Source organism: Tetrao urogallus (genome assembly GCF_951394365.1).
Source record: "Tetrao urogallus genome assembly, chromosome: Z".
NCBI classification, from domain to species: Eukaryota; Metazoa; Chordata; class Aves; order Galliformes; family Phasianidae; genus Tetrao; species Tetrao urogallus.
Genome location: NC_136816.1, coordinates 67,398,037 through 67,425,624, shown reverse-complemented (window position 1 = coordinate 67,425,624; position 27,588 = coordinate 67,398,037). Strand labels below are relative to the sequence as shown.

Sequence of the window (27,588 nt, the reverse complement as noted above, 5' to 3'; positions counted from 1 at the left end):
ACAGCAGCACTTACATGATCATAGCAATCTGAAAAGAGCTGCACTGCTCAGTTTCCAAACTGTTCTGATTTTGGGATAGAGTTGATTTTCTTTGTATGATGCTGTGTTTTGGATCTTTGATGAAGACGGTGATGTCACGTCCAGGTTTTGGTTGCTGTTGAGTAATGTTCACCAAGAGTAAAGGACTATGCTGCTTCTCACAATACCCTGCCTACAAGGAGGCTGGGGGTGCACAAGGAGCTGGGAGGGGATAGAGCCAGAATAGCTGATCCAAACTGGCAAAAGCATGTTCCATACTTTACTTCACTATGTGAAGGCAGTGCTATATATCAGGAGCCCTGCTTTCCTAAGAGTGGCTGAACGCCTGCCTGTCTACGGGAAGTAGCAAATTAATTCCTTATTTTATTTCGCTTCCACAAGCACATCTTCTGCTTTACCTAGTAAGCTGTCTTTTATCTCAACCCACGCTTTTACCTTTCTGGTTTTCTGTCCCATCCCACCAGGAGGCATTGAGCAAGTATGTGTGTGGTGCTGAGCTGCCTACCAGGGTTAAACCACAACATAAGAAACTCAGCTTTGATCTATCATTTCTATGGAACTCCTGTTGAACAGACCTTCACTGACACTTCCTTTGCTCTATTTCTGTAGGAGAAAGTACAGTGAATTTAATCAGCATTCCCCACTCAGATCTCAAATCTACAAGACCATGTTTTCAAAAAGCCTCCAACTGCCATTATCAGAAATAACTATCTATGGTAACACTATTTTGCTCCTTTAAGAAAGTACACTGAAATGACAGCTGGAGTGATTGATTTACTTACACTAGAGTGTTCCAGAAGAAAAAGGTGCATCAGTACAATCCTGACGGTGCATCACTTTTCAAAGCCCATTTTCAAGGCTGAAAACAGGACCTGAACACTTGTATTTAACATACTACCGATCCACATATCCTCGCACATCCCTTCAGCACCCCACCTACACTCACAGTATTCCCCTGCCCATACTCACTGTACTTGTATGCTTGTAGGGTCCTCCTTGATGTATTAGGGGATTTTTCCAACAGCTGCTCTGTCCCTGAGGCATCAGTCAACCTGATGGTCTCCCTTGATACTCACTTTAAGCTTTCCAGAGCACAAGTCACAAGAAGTAGAAGAAAGGCACACATCTCAGTAACAAACTGCTTCCCAACACATGACACAGAGGTATGACCTCCTCAAACCTGCAGCCACTTCAACTGTCTAGGTTTTGTTCTTTTGAATTTGAGATGTATAGAGATTGGTGTAGGTCTTCTATATGGTAGAGGACACACTGGCTCTATTGAGAGCCCACTACCTTTGCGCAAATGGAAACAAGGCTGCCTTTCAGGTGCTCTGAATATTGCCCACCACCTGCAGAGTAAAGTAATATCAAGACTTGTTGTGCTAAAGGCACACCACAGGGTAACAGCTGACGAAGCTATCATTCTCTGTGTCATTCACGATAAGATCTCAGTGACCAGTCCTTACATCCAGATTGACACCTTTCTTTCCATTTAGAGTTTCTGATGTACACTCATTGCTCAGCACACCTCTCTGCTCTAAACAAAGGTTTTGTTCCTTCTTGATAAAAACCCAGGCAAGGTTCAGAGCAGCAACCCAAGCCAGAAGACATTAATTAGGTTGAAACATCCCCTGGACATGGTTGGTAGTTTTCCAGGTGCTCTGCTAGAATTGAAGGAAGGCCAGATTTACAGAACCACTTACTACACTTCAGCAAGCAGTAAAACAATTTTTAATAAACCCTAGTGGTTTATTAGCCTTTTTCTATACAACTGTAGATGAATTACCAAGACACCTGTAAACACTAGCAGGTAAAATCAGGACAAATTCAGTCAGAACCTTCAATAAGTGGTTAAAACACAGCAGCAAAAATTCCTCCAAGATTTCACATTCCTAGTCACATGTGAAATTTTTGTAACACAAAAGTATCTTTTGCGGCTTCAGAAGACATCCATCTGGCTGCTCTAACCTTCAAGAAAAGTCTCTAACTTGAACTGTCAGCACACAGAGAGCAGGTCTAATCTGAATCTGAATCACAGGTGCTTTTTACACTATATTAGCTATAACCGTGAGGTGCCTCTTGCTCTGCCAGAGGAAGCAGTGCACCTTGCCATGTTCCAGCACTCAAAGTGACCACAGCACAATCCTTTCTTCCAGATGGGGACAAATGAACAGAGGATCTGGATGACACACCTTTCTTCAAACATGAAAACTCATCAGTTTGGTCTGATTTAGAGCGCTATGCGTGCTCGCTGCTTGCACCAGTTGACCTAGAACAAAACTAGCTCAGACAGCAGTCTTGGCACGTGAGATATCATCTCAGGGTCAGTAAAACTTACCTGGAAAATTGGGAAAAGACAAAGAAGTACAATTTTGGATAAGAAGAGCAACCACCTCCAGCTTGCTAAACCAAATAACAAGTTTGCAATAACAAAGAAATAAAATCTTAGCGAAGGTCTAACGCACTTCACAAGGCCATGCATGGAGTGTTATGTATTGGGCCTGTCTTGCCCATGACTTCCAGCCCTCCCATGTGTCAGGTATGAAGACCTTATCACTATTGCTGTGGACTGCTAGTAATTCCCTGTGATGTTAATGAGTTTCTAATTTATGCAGAGTCTCCCAGCAGGTTCTTCCTGCAAAAAAAAAAAAAGAAGGCTTAACATGGGTTTCCCTGTCCATCAAAATCATCCATCATCACTTAGCATCACAGCCATTGTCGAACCGCCATGGCCTACCAAAAAAAAAAAAAAAAAAGACAATACTTTTTTCTCATACAGAATCACAGAGCCACAGAAATGTAAGTGAAGTAAGTAAATCACCATCAGACTCATATCTCTCACGTCAGCATAAGCATTTTGAGTCTCTCCAGGCATGCTTTTGCTGTGGTATTAGCCACTAGCTCCTACAGTCAGCCCCGCCGTACAGGAACGTTGTACTAAATACTGCCCTAAGTATTAATTTTGTGGACAAAGAAGGGAAATCTTTGGTACTGTTCAAATCTACATCTATCACGGACTCCTAGTTTACAGAGCAGAGTTGAAAACAGACCTGGTCTCTCGGCAACACCAGCACATACACCCTCATTCTTACACCTAGACTGATCAACTAGCAGAGTCCTAGTTACTGAGCAGTGTTTAAGTACATAAACACATATGTGACATATATGTACACATACATACTACACTGTCAAACCAAGTACAGCCTACAGCCACAAAACAAACAGCAAGCTTCACACCTCTGCAAATCAAAACAAAAGCATCTGCAGATTCCTTAAGTGTTCTACCAGTAAACCTACTGGGACACACTTTTTTTTTTTTTGCTGGCTCGATTCCTACCTGAACAACTTTTTCCTCAAATTCAGAGCTTAATCTTAAAAAAATTCAATGTTGCAAATACAGAAACTTACTGCTAGTAATAGCTCATCTAACACATGCCACTGCAGCACAAGGAAACTTTTTTTTGTGAAAGCATGGATTATAAATTACATGTGGTGAAATAATCCAAATGAAGCATTCTCCCATAACCAGATAATCTCTTTATAATAATTCTTACATGCACAGCATGGATCATCTCAGTTGTTTTCACAATGACTTTGCCCTATTTTTTTTCAGGAGCTACAAGATATTCTCCTATCATGAAGAAACTTTCGTGGCACGTTGGCTAAAGCATATCCACTGAATAGTTAGGCTCTGCTGGAATAGTCAAAAAGGAGTAGTGTATCTTTTTACCCCACTGGAGCAACAGAGAAATCATTAGTGCTTTAAAGAATACTAGATGATACCCTCAGGCTCTGCATCAACAACCCAGAGTAGCAATTTCTGGCAGATAAATGTTAGTGCAAATGTCATAACGTATTTTCAGGAAGCGTTGTACTTCCCATGTCGTATACAATCCCCTCAATTTTAGGGTAGTAACAAAAACTATATCTAAACTCTACTTCTGACAAACAGATTTACGGAAAGTGGATCACATTAGCTAGCAGTATCTCCAAGGTTTATCAGGTATAAGCAACCCTATGTGAAGTGCAGTTTTTTCACACAGGATCGGTGACTTCCATCTTTAAAGCTGCAAAGATGCCATTCTAGCAGCAATTGTTGGGATGGCTATTCGAAGTTATTTCCTTATATAAAGAGGAAGGAAGACTCCAGAGATCTAGACAGACTACCAGCCTGAAAGAGGTTGGTGGGGAGAAGGAGCAAAGGTTAAATCTTTCCCTGTGTTATTTCACAATTCTGCTCAAGACTGTCTAGAGGTCAGGAATCCTAAACTTAAAATAAGCTTTTCCTGCTGCTTCTGTACCAGTTGGATCCTGTTAAATATTTGTTACACATTTGTCACTCGTGCAGCCATATAAAAACTTCTTCACTTCCACTCTTGATAGACTTTTGTTAATCTCAGCTTAAATCACAAGATCTCAAGATTAGAGTACACCCAATTCCCCTATTGCACAGTTTGTCTCAAGATATTGTCACAGGAACACTATGCGTTGCTCCACACCCAAGACCCCTATTACAAACAAGCCATTTCACTAGGGGTGAACCTGCACTCCACCAGTGTGATCACCATGGGCCCCTCTCTCTGCCCCAGCCAACAGTGACATCTGCAGAAGCCCTGTGTTTGTGGTGCTCAGCTGGAGAAAATACTTCAGCCATTAAAGACAGTGTTTCTTCTATTTGCATCACATGCATGTGGATGACAAGAAAATCATGTTTTCTCACACAAGAGTGCATTGTTTTTAGAAGCATCAGTCACATGATCCGGCAAGGCAAAAGCTCTGCAAGCAATGAAGGAACATTTCTACTTTTTTTTTTTTTTTTTTTTTTTTTTTTTTTTTTTTTTTTTCAATTAAAGCATTCTGTGCAATGCAGACCGCTCTTCTGTTTCTCAGGTCAGTCTGTTCAGACAGTTCCTTGGATGTCCAGCTTCTGTAGACTTCAGGAACAATTTTGAAAGTTGTTTTTTACCTCAGCTCAAGCTTCTTGCAACAACTAGCCACAAGACAAGTTTCAGATTAAAACTTAAACCCTGGAATCAAGTTGTTGAGAATATTTCACCCCGTGAATACTTAAGTGGTAGATTTCTCTACTGTATCAACCAGTGCAACTGAAAGCCTTTATCCTGAAAACAGACGACTGACAACATTTAGAGGTTTCTAACCACAGCCACAAACATTAGGACTTGGCTTACAGAACTGCCCTACCCATAAAGAAAGTGAACATTCTCTGAATAACTGAACATCATCATTAGGTTCCTGTGCATTGTTCAGTAGTCTATCAATATCAGTAGCACTTCAAGCAGCAGACTGGGTTTGCTGGACTTGAGTAACTCTTGTAGAGCTTTTTGTTTGTTTTAAGACCTCCAAGATCATCTCACACCATATCAGAGCAAGACAGCGATAACCATATCTGTCAAGAACTCACCTAGCAATTCAGGAGAGATTGTAGACTACACAGGAGTGGATCTGAATCCCCTAATCTCCTCCTTTAACAGAAATCAAACCTGCACGCTCTGAGATGCTCCAAGAAGCTGTGTTCCTGGAACTAGCTTGGCTCAAAACACAGAAGGGTCTTGTCTTTGACACCAAGACAGAGATTTGCTTACACTGAGGGCTGCAGCCAAACAAAACCTCAGACAAGACATAGTAAATCATTAATTTATTAGAATACAAGTATACTAAATCACCAACCTACATTCCCATGTAATCAGTAAAATGCATAAGACAGAGAGAAATGACGGCCATTAGAACACCACTGCTGTGCTGGATTCTTAGGAAAAGAGACTGTCTGTAGGATTTATTAGACTGAACACTACAGACCCAAAAGGTCAGCTACTTGTATTAATGAATCTTATCAAGAAGGATACTGAAAAGATACCAAGAGAAACAGTGTCAGACAAGCATGAGACAAGACAATGTATCATGCTCATGCAGAAAGGATTCCTGTCTCATGGTCTGAACACCAAAAAACAAAAGCAAGACAGAAAAGATAAAACATCCTTTTCTGTAAGAACCTCAGAGAGGTGTGCAAGCAAGGTGATTTCCAGATAAATGATGACAAAGTCTAGAACAATGTTCTTCCCTGCAGCACACCAAATCTAAAGGCTGTGGTCCAGCAGGCACATAGTGCTGTTTTCAACACCAGTTACGTGGCAGCTATTGTCTGAGGACTTGACCTACCTTACAGCTTTGTTAGGTGTTTTGTCCACCAACTCCAGACAGATAGCTTGACAACCTCTGCAATAAAGATGCAGATACGCAGTGGAACTTACTAAGCTCAGGGAAGAACTTTAAAATGCTCTAGCAAAATAATCTGCTTGCAGGCAGAAGATACATCTTCACTAGACAGCTAGCCAGTACTACTGAACAGCTTTAAGACATAAGAAAAAATGCTCTCCATTTTCCCTTTGGGACAGCAAATAAGGTCTTGCACAGTAGGGTGAAGAAACTGCATTTCTCTAATGTGTCTTTAAGAGTGTCAGTGGTCTTCTCCAGTGCTTCTGACCCTCAGCTTTACTACTGAAAATGACAAACTTATCTTAGTCCACAACTAAGAGGTCTTTGCCACTCATTTAGTCAAAGCAATGAAGACATACCAGAATATGCCAAATGTACTTAAGAGAGCATTTCTTCCCAAAGAAGCAATGAGATTTGCAATCCTGTGAATTGATGGTGGATATTTCCCAAAGCCAAGCAGATTCCCCAGAAGTTTCTTCTCTTCAAAACTGAAGAAAATTTCCAGCTACAATTTCATTTACTGCAGCTCACTGTCTCCAGGGTCAAAGCTGAGAAGAAAATGGTTGCTTTTTACTGTATGCTCAAAAAGGGGCACCATTCACCAAATAAGATTACAATTTAAATCTCAGAAAGAATAATGGTCAGGAAGTCTACACAGGGTTAGAGCCAGAACTGATTGATTTACTAGTTGCGAGTGGCTGCATCTACTAAGACGTCAATTTCAGTGACAGGTACAGAATAATTCTGCTGGGACCTTATAACCAAAATGATGCAAAGCTTCACAGAAGATGCATGGTGTGTGCAACACGAGGGGAAAGCGTAGACACATTTTGACAGAGTGACTGTGGAAAGTGACAGGAAATTGATCTGCATAGAAGCAGAAAGACAATTCCTCCAGCCAAGGTCTTAAAATGTCTGGAAGAAAACAGGCACACCACTGTGACTGACTGACTCCCAGCTGTGCCTTCAGCCAGCTCCCCACTTCACCTCCTACCCACAGCAAAGGCACTGATGAGGTCCCCTCATGTCTTCTTCTCAAGTTCAGTCTTCAGTTTGACAGCAAGGACGACACGGATCCAGCAAGGACACACGTGCTCTACAGCCCCGTGGGTGAGCTGAGAGCTTTCTTTGGATGAAAGCTGCAGAAGTAAAGGCATTTCCTCTCTTGCCCTGGAATTGTGCTCATCTCGACTGATTCCTTACTGACCTGACATTACTACTGGCTGAGAGAATATACAGCAATTTCTGCACCAAAAGATGGTGTCACAGTAGATATTAATATCAAGCTACAGATAATGAGCTCCTGGGAGGTATGGAAAAATCCCAAGAGATTGTGCAAGTTTAATTCTCAGTTAAGTTCAAAGCACCTCTCTTTTAACACTTCACTCAGAAAAGGATCTCCCAACCTGACTGACAGAACAACTGCATTTGAAAGTTTGTGCAAAGCAATGGAAAAGAAGAAGCCCAGAAAGTCAGAGCTCCTGCACCCCAACAGGTCACCCTCATAGCAGCCGCCTGAGAGCCGGCGCTAGAATGACTGCTCCAGTTTTACCTTGGCTTGGGGGAAGAACGAAATTGGTCCTATACCTACGCACTAAAGGCCTGATACAATACGTGGGAACAACCACAACGGAACAAAAGTACTCAGGGAGATTGTTTTTAAAACTACTGCTATAAATGACACTGCAGCACATCAAAACAGGTTGCGTAACTAAAAGCAGCTCCTCTGGAATATTTCTATTTCAGGACTCATAGTAATGGGCCATTATAAGCATCACGTACTGCAGGCATTTACAAAACATATAGCTGTGTAAGCCCCTGGCTACGTTACAGTGAATATACATAGGAATGACATTTTCATTTTAGAAGGCTTTTCCTTCTAGAAAGATGAGTTTCTTGTCTAGCTGCACTGGAGACCTAATGTTACATTAACATACTATTTCTAAGCCCTACAGGTATAACCTTTCATTTTGCTTATTAGTAACTCTTGCTTTTCTATTTCCAGCTGGAAAAAAAAAAAAAAAAAAAAAAAAAAGGACCTTAATACACAGCATAACTTCCCTGGCAGGAGATAGTCAATATTACCAAAAACTAAGAACACATTTAATAAGGACATGAAACACTGAATATCTGTCGGCTAAAATTATAGCTCATTCTTGAAAAATTAATAATTGTCTAATTTTTTTTTTTTTTTTTTTTTTCCTGCTTTTGGTTTGGATTTTCCGGGGGAAAAAAATACAATGTAGAAACACAATTTCTCTATCTTTAAATGTCCTGAAAATATTACACTTCCAGGATCAGCACAGATTTGGCATTTTGGTTGGAAAGCCAACAGTGTTGCTGCAGGATGTGGTTAATAAAAATCCTTTGGTTATGCCAGTAATCAGAACTCAAGCTGCCAGCCCAGGAAACCAACCAGGCCATAACAGTTCAGAACAACATATAAGAACCATTAGCCCAATTTGTCTGAAGAGAGGTTCCATTTTCCAAGTGAACTGGGAGATTTCAAGAGAACTGGGAAATCAAAATATTGTCTTTCAGGTACCATTTTCACAAATGAAGCCAAAGTCTCAGCAGTTGGCAGAAAATCTCTTCTGAAGCTGCTGTGCTTTGGCAGGTGCTTACTTTAAGGAAAAGTCAGAGTGATGCCCTTTTGCACTTTTACTCTTCTTGTGTTTTCATGCTAAGAACAGCAACTGCAAGAGTGATGTCCAATCCAGTACCATCAGTTTGCTATCATACACCAGCCAGTTTGGGAAGGTCTCCACATAGCAGAATCCAACATGTAATCCCACTGCATTTTGCTCAGTACGTTTCATTTTAACAAGAAGAATAAGCATTTTGCAAGAGTTTAGCCTACAGCACACAAAGCGCTTATAAAATCACAAGGAAAGCATGTAAGGTAGGCCTACAAATAATTCCAGGCTTCCTCATTCCTATTTCAGAGCTCTTTAACGCTCTTCCTCCACATCATCCTCACTGTGTGAGTGCTGCAGAAATACTGAGTTTGAGGCCTCACCACATTACACATCTCAGCCATGCTGGAAACTGTTCTTATCTGAAAATAACTTGCTACCCAGCAGCTACTGGGGAGCTCTTCTTTGTGAGCACAGAAGGACTGTGACCAGACAGAGATCAGATCTGTATTCAAGAAATGTTTAGACGTTGTATTAAGGGACATGGTTTAGTGGAAAAATATTGGTGGTAGATGGATGGCTGGAGTGGATCACCTTGGAGGTCTTTTGCAACCTTGGTGATTCTGTGAAAGAGAAAATAATTGGAACAGAGTTTCCACAGTTGAGCTTACATCATGATGATAGATCAGACTGAAGTGTCAGAAGTAAACAAGACCCCAGGTATATTAATTTCTATTAATTTGAAGACACAACTGTTTTGGAGGTGGAAGCCAAGAGCCACCAGCCTCCAAGACAGGAATCTGGAATCAGGACCATCCTATTCTCATGGAACGTAGTACGACAAAATCAAAATACGCAGAGTAATCTGTCTTGCAAAGATGTGAAACACTGGGCATGACCTGATCCTATGAACTAGCAACATTTAGTCAGGGTCTGTCAGCCGTCCTGCCCATCTATCTGCAACAACTCTGCCTCATTAAGACCTGCACTGCACTTTTCCTCAGGTTGGCATTAGAGTACAGCACTTCCCATAAAACATTTGTAGGACTGAAGCAGAATCAAGACAATTTGTGTGACTCAGCAATGCTTATTCAGACAAACTGAAAAGGGGGAAGGGAATGACTGCTTCATAGCTTCACATCACTGCAACTGAAGGAAGGTCAAGGGAACTGCAGAGACTGAGGTTGAGACTCCAGGACCTCTGGAGGCCACCTGGCCCAAGCCTCACCTTGAGCAGAGACCCCTAAAGACAGCTGCCCAGAAGACTTCTGAGCATCTCCCAGGAAGGACACTGTGCCTTTGCTTGACAAAGATACACTCAACAAGTAGGGTATGCGATAAGTGCACATCAGCTTGAATAGATGGGTTTCTTCCCCAGTGAAAATGCTAGAAGCTAAAGAACCAAACAGTAAAAAACGTGGAAATGTTTTCACCAAATTTATCAACACTGTCACCCCGATCAATAACGTATCAGGGGAAGGTTTGGACATTCCATGGGCTTAGAAAGGCTTCAGACTATATTCAAACACAGTTTTCCCTAAGCATTTACCCGCTGTATATATTTCCTAATTCTGAAGAAACCTGGCTTTCAGGTCAGATCTGGAAAACTAGCTCTACTACCCTTTAGATGCAGAAAATACCGTCAGACATCTTCATCCTTTAAATTGGACTGAGATGCAGAGGTTACTTTGTACTTTAAAGCATAAAGAGGAATGGCATAAGAAGTAACCACCATACAATGAAGCAGCAGCATGGGCAGAGCTCAGTTGCCCAAGCAAACTACTATAGCAAACTACAGCCAAATTCCGAACTTCCTGTTTCTCACAAGAAACAATCCTTGCTTGCAAGGTACCACCAGGAGCTATGAAGCAGAAAATGCTTTGTATGTCACATGTCTGAGGCTATTGCCAGCATTTCCAGGCACATGGAAGAATTTCACAGCACCCACTCACTGCAGCTGACCATCACATACATCAGTTTTCACTATAAGCACCATTATTTAGAAGTCAATTGATATTCTGAAGAACAGGAAGAAAACCTGTTTGAATGTGGCTTTAGAGTAATTTCTAAAAATATGTAAAATCTCTTTGTGGCATTTTCCAAATTGTTGATTGCCGAAGAAGGGAAGGAAATGTAGTTAAACTTACCATCACTGATGCATGATATGCCATCCTACCTTCTCCTGTTTTTGCTGGATGTAGAAAACTGCAAATGTTTTAGAAAATGTTTAAGAGGTGTTTTTCTCATTTGTTTGTTTCTCTGCTTGTAGGTTGTTGGTGTTTTTTTTGTTTGTTTGTTTGTTTGTTTTTGTTTTGGCCTGCCAGCAGATTTACCAAAGCTTCTCACTGTCACAGCAACAGGAATAATAAGGAGCAGCCTTGCCGTATCTTCTGCTTCTGCTGGACAAAGTAGGGCATGCAGCAAGCCCACTTTGCACAGTTTTCTTCCCCACCATGAAAGCTACAGCTAAAGAACCAAACAATAAGCACAAAAAGAAACAAAACTAAAAATACATTCAAAACGTGTCAAGTCCCACTACAAGGAATGCATTTTTCTTAGCAGTCAGAAGTTTGTAGACCTTCACAGGAAGGGTCCTTCTGTTCACAAGGCACTTGCTTTGTTCTCGGTGCTTAGCTGCAACAAGAGACCAAGATACACCAACACCAAGCTGCCAGCACTCCGATGTTCCAGCAGCCTCAGAAAGCATCCTAAACGCTAATTCCGACCTGCTAGTGACCCACCCCCACCTGCTATCAGGAGGATCTGCACACGTATCTCGTGAAGGCTCTTTCTGCTCTCCAAACATCCCATCCCGCACCACAAGGATGGAATTGGCTCATCCAGGTGCCAAACGGAATCAGCATCCCGGCGGTGCGTGGGGGTGTGGGTGGAAAGCACAGGACAGCACACAGCACAGCAAGCCCTCCAGGCGCGGAGCGGCGTTTCCCCGAGGCGCAGGCACCCATTGTGCCAATGTCTCCGCCGCTCGCTCACAGCCTGAGCACAATCAAAGCGCAAAACATCCCGGAATGAAAGAGAAAAAAAAAAACCAACAAAAAAAGAAAACAAAAAAAAAAAAAAAAACCCAAAAACCACCCAGCACAAAGACATCCCTCGGCGTGAGGAAAAATAAAATAAAAATAAAACCAACTCACACCCGCACAGGCTTTATTTTGAGATGCACAACTTTACGCGAGCGCAGCTCTCCCGACGGAGCGCTCCTCCCCGCCGTTCCCTCACCCCCCGCCGTGACACAGCAGCACCCGCCCGGCCGGCCGCTGAGGTACGGCCGTTACATAACGGCCCCCCCGGCACTGCCCCCCCCCCCCCCCTCCCCTCCGCTGCCGTTTCCCACCCCCTCGCATTGAGGCGAAGCGGCGGAGGCTCCCGGGCACGGCGCGGCCCCGCCCGCCCCTCACCAGCGGCTGCATCTCGGCGCGCACGGCGGGCACCTGGAACCGGTCTATCTCCTCCATCATGGTGGCGGCGGGGGCGGGCGGGAAGGTCGCGGGGCTCCTCGCGCTGCCGGGCTGCTCGGCTCCTCAGGATGCTGCCGCTGCCGATACTGCCGCCGCCGCCGCCCTGCGCGGCTGCTGCCTCATCGCCGCCGCCACTCGCTGCCGCGGTGACTCAGCCGCACCGCTTCCGGGTCCGGCTCCGACGCCCCGCCCTCGTCTTTGCATATTTGAAGAGGCGTGGCCCCGGGACGAGAGCATCCGGGCCCGGCCCCGCCCTCCGGAACGTAACCGCTCCGCGTCTCCAGGAGCGGGGAAAGGTTGGAAACGGTCCCGCGGCCGCTTCCGGCGCGTTGCCATGGCTGCCGCTATCAACTTCCGGTCAGCCGGCGGCGGTTAGAGGCGCGTGGTGGTCGTGAGGCGTAGCCGTGCGCAGAGCTATGCCGGCCAAGGCGGGCGACAGGCAGCGGCAGGTAAGGGCCTGTCCACGGGGGGACTCGTAGCGCGGCGGCGAGGCCTCGCGTGGGATGGCGCAGCGGTGACATCACTGCTGACCGCTACCGCAGGCTCCCTACACTGGGGTGCGGTAGAAAGCACGCAGGTGGGTTTGACTGTCTCCAGAGATGGAGACTCCACAGCCAGGGCAGCCCATTCCTGTGCCATGTCACCCTCACTGTTCCTAGGGAACTTCCTGTGTGTGCCCGTTGTCCCTGTCCTGTCACTGGGCACCACCAAAACGAGCCCAGCCCCGTCCTCTGGACACTCACACTTTAGATACTTATGAACAGATCCCCTCAGCCTTCTCTTCTACAGGCCCAGGTCTCTCTTAGAGGATGGGCCCTTCATCATCTCTCTGACACCTGCACTTTCACTGGTATTTCTGTGTATTGCCAATCTCTTCATTCAAGGAGGTGATCTGAGACAGCCATCGCAGCATCCCTAAGGGAAGGTCATGGCTGGCCTGTCTGGTGGCTTTCAGTGACGAGGTGATGGCATCAGTGGACAAAGGCAACTGATGTGGTCTACCTGGACTTGTGCAAAGCCTTTGATGTGGTCCCCCGCCACCTTCTTATCTCCAAACTGGAGAGATTTGAAGGGTGGCTATTTAGTGGATAAAGGATTGGTTGGATGGTCACAGCAAGAGGCCATTGGCTCAATGTCCAGGTGGAACGAGTGGTGTCCCCCTGGGGTTCATCTTGTGGTTGGTGCTCTTCAGCATCTTTGCTAATGGCCATGGGATTGAGTGTACTCAGCAAGTTTGTTGATGGCACCAAGCTGAGTGGTGCAGTTGACAAAACAAAAGAAAAGACCACCATCCAGAGGGTCCTGAGCAGGGCCAAAAAGTGGACCCATGAGTACCTAAAGGGATTCAACAAGGCCAAGTGCAATGAGTTGCACTTGGGTTGGCACAATCTCAGATATGAATACAGACTGGAAGAAGAACACATTGTGAGCAGCCCTGTGGAGAAAGACTTGAGGGCCCAAATGAATGAAAAGCTGGACATGAGCCAGCAGCGTGTGCTTGTGGGCCGGAAGGCCAACAATATCCTGAATTGCATCAAAAAAGGAGTAGCCAGCAGGGAGAGGGAGGTGATTGCTCCCCTCTACTCTGCTCTCATGAGGCCCCATCTGGAGTACTGCATCTAGATCTGGGGCCACCAGTACAGCAAGAATGCAGAGCTGTTGGAGTGGATCCAGAGGGAGGCCATGAAGATGATCTGAGGGCTGGAGCACCTGTCCTATGAAGAAAGATTGAGAGAGCTGCCCTTGTCTAAACAGGAGAGGAGAAGGCTCTGGGAAGACCTCACTATGGTCTTCCAGCTTGAAGAAAGCTTATGTAAGTCTCTTCCAAGGGCCCTGACTTTAGCAAATCCAAGGCTGAACCTCCTCCCAAGTACTCCATGATTGCCCACAGCTTGGTGCCCTTCAAGTAGGAGCCATAATACTGGGTGATGTAGGGACTGTCACACTGGCTGAGCACTGTAATCTCTTGCTGAATGTCCTCAATTTCATTCTCAGCCTGCTCCAGATCAATAATCTTGATAGCAACCACCTCCTTGGTGCGGTTGTCGACCCCTTTATACACTTCACCAAACGATCCTTTGCCAAGGCCAGTGAGGCCAGTCTCTTTTCAGTGGTATGTGGAGACAGGACAAGGGGAGATGGACATAAGCTGCAGCATAGGAAGTTCCACACAAATGTGTGCAAGAACTTCTTTACGGTGAGGTGACGGAGCACTGGAACAGGCTGCCCAGGGAGCTGGTGGAGTCTCCTTCTCTGGAGATGTTCCAGACCTGCCTGGATGCCTACCTGTGCGACCTGCTGTAGGGAACCTGCTTTGGCAGGGGGGTTGGACTTGATGATCTCTGGAGGTCCCTTCCAACCCTTACAATTCTGTGATTCTTGTAAGCAGGAGGGAGACTGAATTTTTACACATTCTAATAGTGCTAGAACAAGGAGGAATTAATTTAAACTAAAAGAGAGGAAACTTAGGTTAGATGTTAGGAGAAAATTCTTTACTCAGAGGTAAAGGTGAGGCACTGAAACAGGTTGCCCAGAAAAGCTGTGGGTGCCCCATCCTTTGGAGGCATTCAGAGCTGGCATGGATGGCACCCTGGGCAACCTGACTTAGTGCCTACAAATAGGAGTTGGAACTCGATGATCTTTAAGGTCCCCTTCAACCTCAGCCATGCTATGATTGTGCACCCCACACTGTGCAACCGCAATGTTATGTTCTGTGAGATCGCAGCAGATTTCCAGGAGGTATTATGTCATGCCACGTCAGAGCTGTAATAGCATGGAGTTCCCTTGTAGGTCAGGTTTTAGTGCACATGAGATGTTCCCACACTGAGATCCTTTCAAAGACAGAACTAGCATGTTGAAATCTGTTTTTAAAAATTTAAAAAAAAAAAAAAAAAAAAAGCATATTGTACATAGCTTTTGTCAGTTTCTTTTTGTTTTACTCTTTGGTCTCTCAGTTCAGGCAATGAAATTAGATTGTCTCTGAACTGATAAGGACCTAACCCTGCTCCGGGGTCAGCAGTATGGGTGAATGTACATCCATTGATCTTACTGCATGCTTCAGGCTTTGCATTGGCATGGCAGGCTGCCCACATACTCCACCTTGCGGGAGGAAGGGCTCAGGTACCTTCACTCCTGTATCTCATGTACTGCTGTAGTATCAAGGTATTTGACTTAAAATCAGGAGGCAATTTGGCAGGTAAAACCTTTTTCTTAATAGATTTTGATCAATCCCAACATTATTTGATCTCTAAGGGGTAAAAAAGGGATTAGCATAGGTAATCCTGAAGTGACCCAGAACAAGCAGCCTGCTTCCTCAATCCAGAGTGTCTGCTAGCAAACTGAAACTGACAAGGAAAGGTGAAGGTGAAAGAGGGACAGATGAAAGTATTCAAAGCTGTGAGATGGTATCTGGAATCCCCAGACAAGCTTCAGTGATCTGAGTGCTGAGGGCAGCATCTCTTTCAGGGTACATGCAACAACAAAGGAGCAGAAACCATTGCTTGTCTTTCCTCATGTAGTCCTCTTTATGGCCAAGTAACTTCTGTTTAGCCAAGAGCGACTGATCTGTACTACAGTTTGTCTACACAATGACTGTATATAGTTTGCATAGACCTATCCAATTCATGCAGCTTGAGTCAGCTAAAGGTAGCAGAGCTAGATTGGACCTGCCAGCTCCTGCAGCTGAGGACTAAGAACCATTACCTAAGTGGTTCTTTATAGGCTTGATGTCTTTGGAGCCATTTCTTTTTTTTCTGCACGTCTGGTTATAGGGCTTCTGGGCTTTGGGGCTGAAAAAAGCAAGAGAGAGGATCACTGTAACTTTTGTAATGCTTCTACTAAGAAGTACAGTTGTTGAGTTACAAAGGCTTTAAAAAGTTCACAAAGTACTGGAATTCAGAACCAAAGACTGCATTCAGTCCTTGATAATAAAGATGTTTATGCAAGATAATAATAAGGATATAAACTGAACTTGGGGTTAAATATTTTGCACTGAATTCCAGTTTCTCTTAGCTTTAGAATTTCTATATAAGCATTTTCAATCATTTTCAGTAACCTTTATCTCAAGGATTTTTAAATGTCTAGATTTTCATTCACATGTTATTTGAAAAGCTTAATTAATGTTCTGAAAAGGCGTTTGGTTCATTTTAATGTGCTTGAAACATCATGAACTGTTTAAAGTCTGGATTTTTGGCTTCTCACATAACTTTCATTACCATAAGTGAAGAGAAAATAATTTTAACCTGCCCTGTATTTCCTTGCCTACGTTTGCCTTGTGCTTGTTAAATATGACTGCTGTTTCACGTACTTTCATCTACAAGAATTTTCTTGCCTTGGAGGAATTGTGTGGATCACGACTTGGCTTTGCAGTCCAGAATCTTCTGTCTCATTTCCACCGATTTAAAAGCGAGCCCATGTCACAGGGGCAGTGAGAGTCATGGCAGGGATGGCTGTGCCTCTGCACCACTCGCTGCACTGTCAGGGCCTGATTTGTATTTACTGTGGCCTGGTGGCTACTATAAAATCAACTGGTGAGTCAAGGTCTAGATCTCAATTCTTGCCAAGAAAATCTGTTTTGAAAATAAATGCACTTCTATCTCAGACACACGCCTACTCTCTGCTAATGTTCATAGTGAGGCACGAAACAAGCCAGCTACTTGCCTATGAGACGATGTTTTTTCTACTGAGCATAATTTCCTGTCTTTCCATTCTTGTCTCTTTCATTGCAAATTCTCCTCTAAGCACTATGGTCTTTTCACCTGTCCCTGTGCTTTTCATTCCTCTGATCTATTTTCTATGTATTTCTTTGTTCTGCTATGCCTCCCAGGATTTTTTTGCTGACTGCTTTCCCTTTGAAATTTTTCTCCCTGAGATTGTTCTCAAAGCTGAGGTAGTTACCTGAACATTACCTGTTTCTTTCCTTTGTCATGTGTCACTTCCAGTCCCTCCTTCTTTTTCATGGCCCTGTGCTCTTCAAGTGCTTTGTAATCCTTTTTCTTCTTTTCCCTTTTAGGTGGTGGTTGCCTGTCCTTCTTCTGTGCCTGTCTTTTATTTTCTCTCTCTTCTGACATCCGTTTCGTGCTTTATTTCATTCTTTTGTCTGTTCATCCTAGTGACTTCAGCCTTTGGTTCAGTCTCCAGCCACCTGATATTGTTTATTTTTGAATGGAATCTCCCGTATCCTTGGATGAAAATATGCCAGAAGGTCAGAGATGAAGGCAGTAGATGAAGTGAAGTGGATTTAAAATGAATCATTTGATGTGACTTGAACTTTTATTAGAAGCATCATTAGGCTTTGGTATGTTTGCGGATATTAATAAGAAGCATTCCAGTATGCCTCGATTGTAAATAATAAGACTTTTGTATTCTGTGTACTTCACTAACATCCTTCCTTTCTGATCTGAAATTTGTTACATACCATTAAGACCCACAGCATTTTGAGAAAGTGCAGAATTATGGAAGGGTATTGGACAATGTTTCTAATCAGGCTGAGATGGATGGAAGAATTAGGTTCTCAGCTGTCTTGAAAAGGAGATCCTGAGTATGACATACTGGACACTCTGAGGTATAATGTTTTAAAAATACAAACCTTGTGTGGTATGTACAAGAGCTTGCAGAAGGTTGTTGGTAAGGCATGGGACTTCAATCTGTTGGCCCTGTGCATAGTCCCTGGTGTGCTGAAGATTCATAAAAACAATTATTTTAAACATGGTTGTCAGGTATGCTGTTGAAGGTGTTGCTTGTGCTGGATCCAGAGTTCCAGTTCTTTATTTTGTGGCTCATCCTTGCTTTCTGCAGTGGAGTGTACCCAGTGCTGCTACGTTCTTCCATGGCTGAGCCCACTGATTTGCCTTTGGTTTCTTAGCTGACACTGCATACATCTCTTTTTATTTTCAGTAGGTAAAACTAGATTTCCTAGATTGCCACAAAGGGTCAACTGCTGTCAGGAGGTAACTTGTGCTCTGTTAAGAAAAGTTCTGAATTTGGACAGCAAGGCGTTCCTCCTTACTCTTGACACATTGGCTTGTCCGCACTGACAGTGTCAGCAACTTTTTTTTTTTGCTGCTCAGCAAGTTGCCAAGGAGGGACAGAGAGGCCCCCTCCCAGAATGCAGCCAGCAGACACATACTTTCTGCAAGCACATCCTTTAAGGTCCTTGTTGGCTGTTAGGTATGCATGAAACCATCCATGAAATATAAAATAAACACTTTGTTTGGTGTCACTTTAAAATGTCTTGGCAAATAGCACTTAAATTGGCATCCCTACTGATGTAAATGGATGTCTGCTGCAGAGCAGGCCACAAGTCGTTTTGCTTCCCTTGGCTTTGTTTTCGTGCCATACTAATCTGCTCATTTTGCCAAGTGGTATTTTACTATGGAGACTGCTAATATTCAAAACAAGAATAGAAAGCTAGCAGGAGATTATTAAACAGTTCTACAGAAAATTCAAGTCCACTGCTTGTAATGACTTTCCCTCTTCTCCTTTAGAATCCTACAAGGAATTCCGTTCTTTTTTTCCCCTTGACTTGCTAACCTATTTGCTGAGCTCCAGAGGAAGCAGGAATGATGATGTCCATGCTCAGGAAGATAAGTAACCTTAACAGGAGCGTTCTGTGATTGCTCAGCCTTGCAGTCTGATTGTCTTCTGAAAACGGTGTGGGGAGCAGAAAGGCTGCCAGCATATCTCTTTAAAATCTTAAAAAATATTTAGGCTGGGTTTGTCAGTGTTCCGCAATGGGCTTTCCATTAATAGGTAATCAATTTGCAGCCTTTGGAAGATTTGCCTAATATGAACTAAGTTCAGTTTTGTAGAAACTCCATCATCCCTGCTGAGTTCTTTGGTGTTGTAGGCAGGATCTGCAAATCCAGGTGTGCTGTACCCACTCTATTCTTTAACAACAAGGAGAAATTTCATGTTACTCAAGAAGTTGTTGTACAGTGGTGTGCCTGGCTCCTCGTCTTATTATGTATGTGTGGTGGCCAGTTGTAAGAGCTGGTGTGGACGAGGTGGTCTAAGCTGAAGTGAAGGGGAAGGAGGAACCACTCAGCAAAGGCGGTAGTGAGGAGCCTTGTCCTGACAGGAGGAGAGTGCTCATGCTGGTGTGGTTGTGGCTCCTACCTGATTAATCAGGGCAGGCCTGGGGTCAGCTTGTGAGTGGTACAGACATTTTTCCAGAAGGATTTCTGCAGTTGTGACTGGAGGGTTTGACCTGGTTATTAAATGAATACTTGCTCATGAGAGTAAATCTCTTCTTTCTTTGACAGCAGGATGATTTATTTACCATCAGCACTGCCACTGACAATTCAGAGGTTTAATGCAGTGTAAGATGAAATAACTAAGCAGCAGGGCCTTACAAAATGTCTGTTAAAAAGGAACCAGACATGTCTGGAAACCAGATGACTTATAAAAAGCTTCAGAGCTTTTGCTGTTCATCAGGAAGGCAGGTACCCATTGTTCTGTCCATTTTATATAAAATCAGTGGATGAGTCTAGGATCAGCAATGGGCGGCTGTCACATCACTAACAGAAAGAGAGAGTAATAATCACTGTGGATAGAATAAGTAAGACCTATGAGACGTGAATGGATGGTTGTGTACGTTTCTTTATTTTCTTTCTGTCCAGGCAGAAGTACATTAATTCCAAGGTGTCGAGGGCAAAACTTTCATAAAACTGCCATTACATGTTTGTAATGCAGATGCAAATGTAGGACAGCTTTTCCTAAATGCCAGCCTTAAACTGCTTCTTTGATACACAGCAGTGTCCCTTGGAAAGTGATAATTTGCTTGTTCTTATTATAATGTTCTTATTTTATACTTAAAATTATTTAGAATAATTTCGCTTGGAGACAGTCAAAGCACTCAACCTAAAAATAGAGTTAGAAATGCTTTCTGGAGAGGTCAGCAACAGGAAAACTTCCTGCTGAAGGCTTGATTCTGCTCGTTTCCATCTCTTGTTGGCTTGTCTGCAGCAGAGGGAGCTGAAGCAAGGAAAAGGAAAATTAAGTGGCATTTAAAGCATCAGTTTTCATCTGTTTCTTCTCTTCAGCTGCATCATCCTGTTAGATTACTGTATCTTTGCCGTAGCACAGTCGACCTGTCTTACAGTGTATCTGACATCTGACTCAGGGAGGAATTTCTAGGTGCCGTCAGAAACACCTCCTGGAAGAAAGCTCCAGAAAGCAACTATCACCTGAGTTTTATATATGTCCTAAATTTAGGTATTATCACTGCTATTTCTTTTCAGCATGGGAACTACAATAATCTGTCCATTTATTTAACATAGGATGATGATTCATTAGAATGAAACATTTCCAACATGCAGGAGTTCACACTTGGGCATTTTTCAGTGGAGCATTAGAGCACATCCCTCAGTGCTCTGAGTTAAGATGATGATCTGGAGGTAAGAAACTCCTTGCAACTAGTTTGTCCCACCTACCTGTTCCTGATTTCCTTAGCAACAGTGTCTCTTTTTCCCTAATATAAATTCCACATATTCACACTCTTCTTCTTGTTAGTTAGAATGGAATTTAATAATTATTATTTAAAGGAATTTAATAATTATTATTAACATTGTTTAATTAGAACACTTATGAAGGCTTATGATGTTTTCTGTGGCAAGGCTGTCTTCAATTTGTGGAGAATTAGCTAAAACTTAGCTATTTGGATTTAAGTGTTCTTTGTTGAGTGTTCGACTAGATGCTTACCAACATAAACCAAAATACTAACAGCAACTTATTGTCTCAACTCTGTCCATATTCTGCACATGGGAGAGCTTAAGTGAGGCAGGGAAAGTATAAAAAAAGGAGTGTGATTATGCAATTAAGCCATGTATCATGCTTGTGCTCAATGGGATGAATTGAAGGTTGCCCTAGCAACCTTAATTCTTGCATTTTCTTGCTTCTGAGCACTTCTCTTTGAGGTTCTAATAAAATAGCATGCTAACTTTCTTATTTCACTTCTGTAGCTCATTATATAAGAGCAAAGATGTGCTTGAATTTTAGAGATGTGTATATGAAGGCCAGCCCCTGTCATCAGCACTTTGCTGGTGAATATCTGATTATGCTGATTCACAGTTCTAGTTTATTATTTATACGTCCAAATGTATTTGTGACCTTTCCCTTGTACAAACACTATGCTGTGTAGAAGAGAGAAGGAGCTGTCAGTGCAAAAGGATTGCAGTTTAAATAGTAGCTTACGTGTAACACATTGAGGGAGTAACAGAATGATGAGGAAACAGTGGTCATCATTCTGAGCTCTGGTGGCAAGAAGAACTGTGTGCTGGTTTGGGAAAGATCTACAGGAAGCTGGAGCTTGTGAAAGAATTAACAAAAGGACCCAGCACAGGCACACCAATGAAAACGGCTGTCTTTTCCAGCAACTAGCACAGCTAGACTTTGTGCTATTATCTGAATTGGAGGTGATGTAAAATGTTTTTTTATTCTTGGCTGACCTAATTTTGTTCTTCACCTTGCTTCTTTTAACAGTTTAAAGAGATCTGTCAGTTTTAGTGCATCTTCCATGGTGCAAATATTACCAAAATTTTAGCATCTCATCACATATCCCTCTATCTGTGTCACCTTCCAGCTGGATTGCAGCAATTTCAGGTTCTTGGACATGAACCTTGCATTGCCTCAGGCACTTTGCTAACATGGGCTGTTGTCACGCACCCCTGCAAGAATGATGTTTGCTTCCAGAATGCTGCCTTCTGTTTTTTGTATTAGCTTCTGTGGAATATTCTGTGCCTGCAATTCAGTATATCCAACAAATTCTACATTCAGATTGCTTGTTGCCAGACTAGTCTCTGTGTTAGCTGTGTCTGTAGCATGTAGCCAAGTACTTGTGTGATAGCCAAGTAATCCTGAGGTATATTAGGACTTGGGGTGGTGGTGATGTGTTCTGTGTTTCAAAGTACCAGAGATTAGAGGTGTGGTTAATAACTGTCTTGCCAGTAGTGTTCTTGCCCCCTTCTGAAGGGAACTCAGTGTAGCTGCTGGTAGAGCCCCCAGCAAGCTGCCCCAGCACCACGTGGATGGTCAGAATGCTTCTGTGCATAACAGTAATAATAATGTAGGTTAAAATTGTTGCATGCAAGCTTCTTAGTTTTATGTCCCTTTTCTGGTGGAGTACTCGCCTCTCTTCTGCTCCTTGGGTTCCGAGGTCAATAGCTTCATTCTGCTATCATTGGTCTTTGGGAACAGGGTGGCAAGATGTTAGCATCCAGGTCCTTCACTGGGAAGGATAAGATGTCCATGTTGATGGTTTCTTCTTTCTCACTCTAGGACCCGACTGAGGTTTCTTTCTATGATAACTAGCACACTTACACCTTTGTCGGTGTGTTGTTCAACATTGCATCTGACATGTGATGTTTTTCAAGTGTTAGATTCCCCTTTCAACCTAAGCCATTCTATGATTCTGGGTTTTTGTTTCTTTGTTTGCTTTTGTTATCCCTAAAACCATCTTTGCCCAGGCTGACAGGTCTGCATTTCTTCTGCTGATCAAAGGTAAACTGTTTGCAGCTGTGAAATCTCCAGTGCCAATCCTGTGCCCTATTATGAATCATCCTGTGCTTGTGTTCCTCTTTGCCATGTTCTATATCTCTGCTTCCAGGGTTTCTTTTGTGCCAGACCTTTTTTTCCTTCTGCATTATGCTACAGTCATAAAACCATGGATGGTTCTTTACAAAAATAAAAGTAGAGCAGACTAGCCATAGGCCTGTGATCAATTAGAAAAATTGCTGCCCAGCTAAAGTGAGTAAAATGAAGCTGCAGGTAGGCCAGGAAGAGTTCAGACAACCAGCTTCAGTCCTGAGGACCTGCAGTCTAGTACAGAGCCCAGAACACATTGCTAGTAATGACAATCGTATATTACAGAGCTGAGTAACAAGCATGCATGGCCACATCAGGAAGGACATTCCTGACCTGAGGAGTTCAGAGAAGCGAGAGTGGGAGAATGACAGCAAGAAGCCAAGACCTGCAGACTGCCCTGTTATAGTGGTGATTTGTGCCTTTTTCACAGAGCCTTGGGGTTGTGCTGCTATGCATTGTCCTACATTGTTCCTCACTTCTGTGCTCTGCTGGATTATTGCTGCCATTTTAATACCTAAGCTCACACTCTGTCCTGCAAAGTTCTAAGCTGTGTGGGAATGGGGTAGGGTTTGTGCTGCTTCCACACGCTGGAATCAAATCCCAGCTCTCTTCAATGTTACTTTCGGATTTCAATACGGTTCCAGATATTTATTCACTTGTGGCTCTTTAGAGTATGTTAATTGAAATGTGTGCAACTGCCAAAAGCAATTACCGTCAGATTGCCTTGTCAATGCCTTTACAGCTGGATAAACGCTTTTAAATGCTCATTTGCAAAGGGTAATAGTGAGTAGGCTTTATTTCCTCTTTAGAATTAAGAGTTTGTTTTTGATTCAGATCTAAATAATATTCTGCTCTGAAGTTCTGTTTTAAATTGTGTTACCTTTATCGTATCTATTTCGCATGTAATATCTTCCTTGCAGAACAGGATGCTCTGTTGCTGAGCAGTACCATGGGGGAAGCAGGCTGTCTGTGTTATCCCATGGTTTGAATAGGGGCTGTAATGCCAAGGCTTCTGGGCACTCTGCTATGCTCTGCTATCACCCCACGGAGGGTTTTAAAGTAAATGTAATTATTTTTTCTGATTTTTTCTTTTTGTATGTGTCCATTTGACTAATAACAATTTGTATTTCAAAGTAAGGCACATTTTCTAAGCTTAGAAATTAGTATCAGTCTGCTCATTTGTCATCACTTTTAGTGTACATTTTCTGGAATAAAAGTAATCGCACCTTGTTAGTAACAGCATTCTTACAGCTTGTATGATGGGAAACAACACTGAAAGTCACGGTCTCTCATCTCTGCTCCACTTTGTTCTCGTCTGAAAATATTTTCCTTCTTGGAAATGTCTTGCCACATTGTAATAAGTAATGGGACTTTAGAAATAAGACTTGGAGATTCTTGTGAAAGTGATTACAGGTACTTAATTTTTTAATAAGAAACAGAAGTGAATATTTATGCTTTATAATGAAGAGGAATCATGAGAAGAGCCTAGGAATTTGTGTAGCATCTCATGCTTTTTAACTTATCAATAAGAAATACAGAAAAGGGGACAAACCAAAGATAATGTAAAACTAGGCTTTCCAGCTGAAGAACTGGGAAAACCAGACGGAAACAGCAACTAGCAGGCTTTAACAGTGAGCAGTGGTTCTTTGCATATACACATCTGTGCTCCCGTTAGCAAGGCTTGTACAAGTCCTTGATGTAGGCAGTTGTCCGTGCTAACAGTCAGCATGGATTCCAAAGTGCCTGATTAATTTTGTGGAGAAAAAGGTTCACTTACATGAAACAAAAAGGACAGTATTTCAGGTTCAAAAATCCACTGGAGCTGAAAGGACATCCTGGAGAAAGCATCTTAAATACCTGCTTTTGAATACTTTTGGAGCTCTACCTGGCTAGCTAAGAGGTACACTGTTATGTTCTTCTAAAGAAAAATGATAAACACATGGGAGCTTACCCCTCCACCTCACTGTATTCATTCCTTCTTCTCTAGTATTTTCTTCCATGTGACAAAATCAAATGGTTTTTCCAAAGGGAAACTCTGCTTTTCCCACCAGTCCCATCTGATGTTACCTGGGTCCATCCTTAAACTGTTCTTGTTAAAGTCTCTGATGTCTTCTCCTTTGTTTATCAGTTTTCCTTTTAAAATACGTTAGCTTCATTCTTTGCTTTCTGAGTTCTTCACCTAATCTGTCTCCCAGCATCTTCTCAAAAGGATCTTTCCCTTCCTCTTCTGCTTTCTGTAGAGTACTTCACAAATCTTTATCATTGCTGTCCTTGCATTTTTTCTTAACCTCTGGGCAACCTTCTTTAGAATGACGCTATAAGGTTTTTGTTGTTTTATTGTTCCCCTTAAAGCCTATCTTAAATTTTTTCTTTGCTGTGATGCACTTAAGAAAGTTGTTGGTGGTTAACTTCCCAGTTGTTGATCAGTTTTCAATGCTTTTTTCAGTAATCTCCTCTTTGTAGGTGCTAACCTTCTGTCTCTGACCTCACTGTGACATGCAAGCATTTGGGGCAAGAGTGGTCTTTCTGGTGTATCTGAGTGAGGCACTAGAACCTGGTGTGTGTGACATGTGTGAACCACAGATAAGGCATGCTAAGGACAGAGCCTCACATTTCTCCATTCTGTTGAACTTGTCTTATATTTTGTTTGTGACTACCTTTCATTCAGAAAAACATTTAGAATAAAGTACTGGTATATCTGGCTTTTGAAAAATACCATTGCAGCAAACCTTAGCAAGCACATTAAAGTTGTATTCTACTCCAGTTAAACTGGGGAACAGAGTGTTTTAAATTTTTATGTTGGGTCTGTTCTCACTTCAGAACCAAAATGGACCTCCAGGAGGAAAGGCTGTGCAACCGAGGCTTTATGGGGCTTCAACTAAAAAACGGGTAAGTCACAAATCCAGTTTTAAAACATCATTTTTCTTTCTTTGTCTATGAGATGCAAACTAGATTCTGCCTGAGCAATGACTTGTTTTATGGCGCTATTAACATTCCAATTGATTTAATAATAAGGGGTTCCACTGAGAAGGGAATTACACTAGCAAAGTAGAATAGAAATGGAAGCTAAAACAAAGGCAGAATTTTGGTAAACTGCAAAATAAAACTAATTTTTTTTTTTAAGTATATGATATAAATTCCAAAATATAAGCTGACAAAGGCTATGAGAAAACTGCCTGCTTTGGTTAGAAAATTCAAAACATATTCCAGATTTGTTTATTAACATAGGAATACAAGCATTAGGGAAAATACTGTTAAGTTTTTGACTTTTTAACTCCTGTCAATTCTTTCACTGGCAGGCAGATAAGTGCTTAGAATAACAATCTTAATCTACTTCTTCATTTACAGAGACAAAACGTAAGCTGATGTAGATGGGTTTATCACCGTTGGTATGAATGGGGGAAGGACAATTTACATGCTTTTAAACAGACCTTGTGACAAACAACTTTTTGCCTTCTAAGAATAAATTAGAGTCCTGTTATTTTTCCCCCCTTTTTAAGTCTCTTAAAAGGGAAAGGTATTGATTTTCAAATAAAAAATGAAAAAAAAACACAGAAAACCCAACACTATTTTTATCTTTGTCACTAGAAAAATAACAGCTCTGAACTAACTGGCATTGAATTGTGTATGAAAAGTGTGCTACAAGCAGGTGTTCATGTGAGTAGCATTAAATCACAAACAGCTGTTTTGCCCTCATAGTCTTTTGAGAATTGAGGAGCCTGACCTTCCTTTCAGCTTGTTTCATTTTGGCTTCCTTTACCTTTAGGAGAAAAAAGTTGCAGCCTGTGAATTTCCCTGGCTTCTGGCATATGCAAAATTCTCTGTTACTTTAAGGCACTGTGTGCTTTTACACATCACGTGCTTTTTACCTTTGTGCTGCTCTGCTGATAGCATAGCTTTCCTAGGTCTTGCAAACAGCCTTCAGTTACACCCTGTATTCATTGACAGCTCCATATGGCTATACAGTTTAATAGACCAGAGAGACCTGCATTTAAAAAAGTGTTTGATTTATTTTAAAACAACTCATTACACATTTCAAACTGAGGGAGAAATTTTATGCTGAGCAGTTAAACACTGTAATCAGCAACCTCGTGTTCTAGCAGTTTATCTTTAATGACCAGTAATTGAAATTCATCCCTGCAGTGATCCGTTTCCTATTAATGATATTGTATCATGATACCAACTCTAGTCTAGCCCCAGGAGAGCAGCTCTCACCACTGCAGGAATGCAGACCTACTGGTCTTTGCAAGAAAACAGCATTCATCCAGAAGTCACATCCTAGCAGCTTTGTATCTTAATCTAATGTCTAAGTGTAGCTTATATTATAACACTTAAGAAGTAATTGAAGTTTCAATTTCAATTGAATTGAAATTATGTCTTTTAGTTAAAGTACGGGTCATTTGGGTTATTATGTGGTCAAAAAAAAACGATTGCCAACTTTTAAACTGAAATTCAAGTGGAGTTTCTTAAGTTTTGTTATTGGGGGTTGGACTCGATGATCTCTGGAGGTCCCTTCCAACTCCTACAATTCTGTGATTCTGTGAATTACTCCCATTTGATAATGGGCCAGGAATTATTTTCAGACAGTATCTCTTCTAACCCACTGAGCTACTGTTGCT

General features: G+C 42.4%; 2 protein-coding genes across 7 annotated transcripts in view; one reads left to right on the top strand and one right to left on the bottom strand.

Annotated features, from left to right (window-relative positions):
- Positions 1-12,388, bottom strand: part of FAM219A (family with sequence similarity 219 member A) — a gene marked incomplete at both ends in the record, with an annotated part of 88,049 nt that extends 75,661 nt beyond the window's left edge. For 4 of the 6 annotated variants that reach the window (XM_079548872.1, XM_079548873.1, XM_079548875.1 and 1 more), the window contains one exon: positions 12,329-12,388. In XM_079548872.1, the coding sequence (XP_079404998.1) occupies positions 12,329-12,388 (60 nt within the window). The remainder of the gene's footprint in view (positions 1-12,328) is intronic. The other 2 variants (XM_079548874.1, XM_079548877.1) reach the window with 1 other exon arrangement.
- A 416-nt stretch (positions 12,389-12,804) lies between these two features.
- DNAI1 (dynein axonemal intermediate chain 1) overlaps positions 12,805-27,588 on the top strand; it is a gene marked incomplete at both ends in the record, with an annotated part of 135,691 nt that continues 120,907 nt past the window's right edge. The window contains 2 exons of the mRNA XM_079548150.1: positions 12,805-12,837; positions 25,790-25,858. Coding sequence (XP_079404276.1) covers positions 12,805-12,837; positions 25,790-25,858 — 102 coding nt within the window. The remainder of the gene's footprint in view (positions 12,838-25,789; positions 25,859-27,588) is intronic.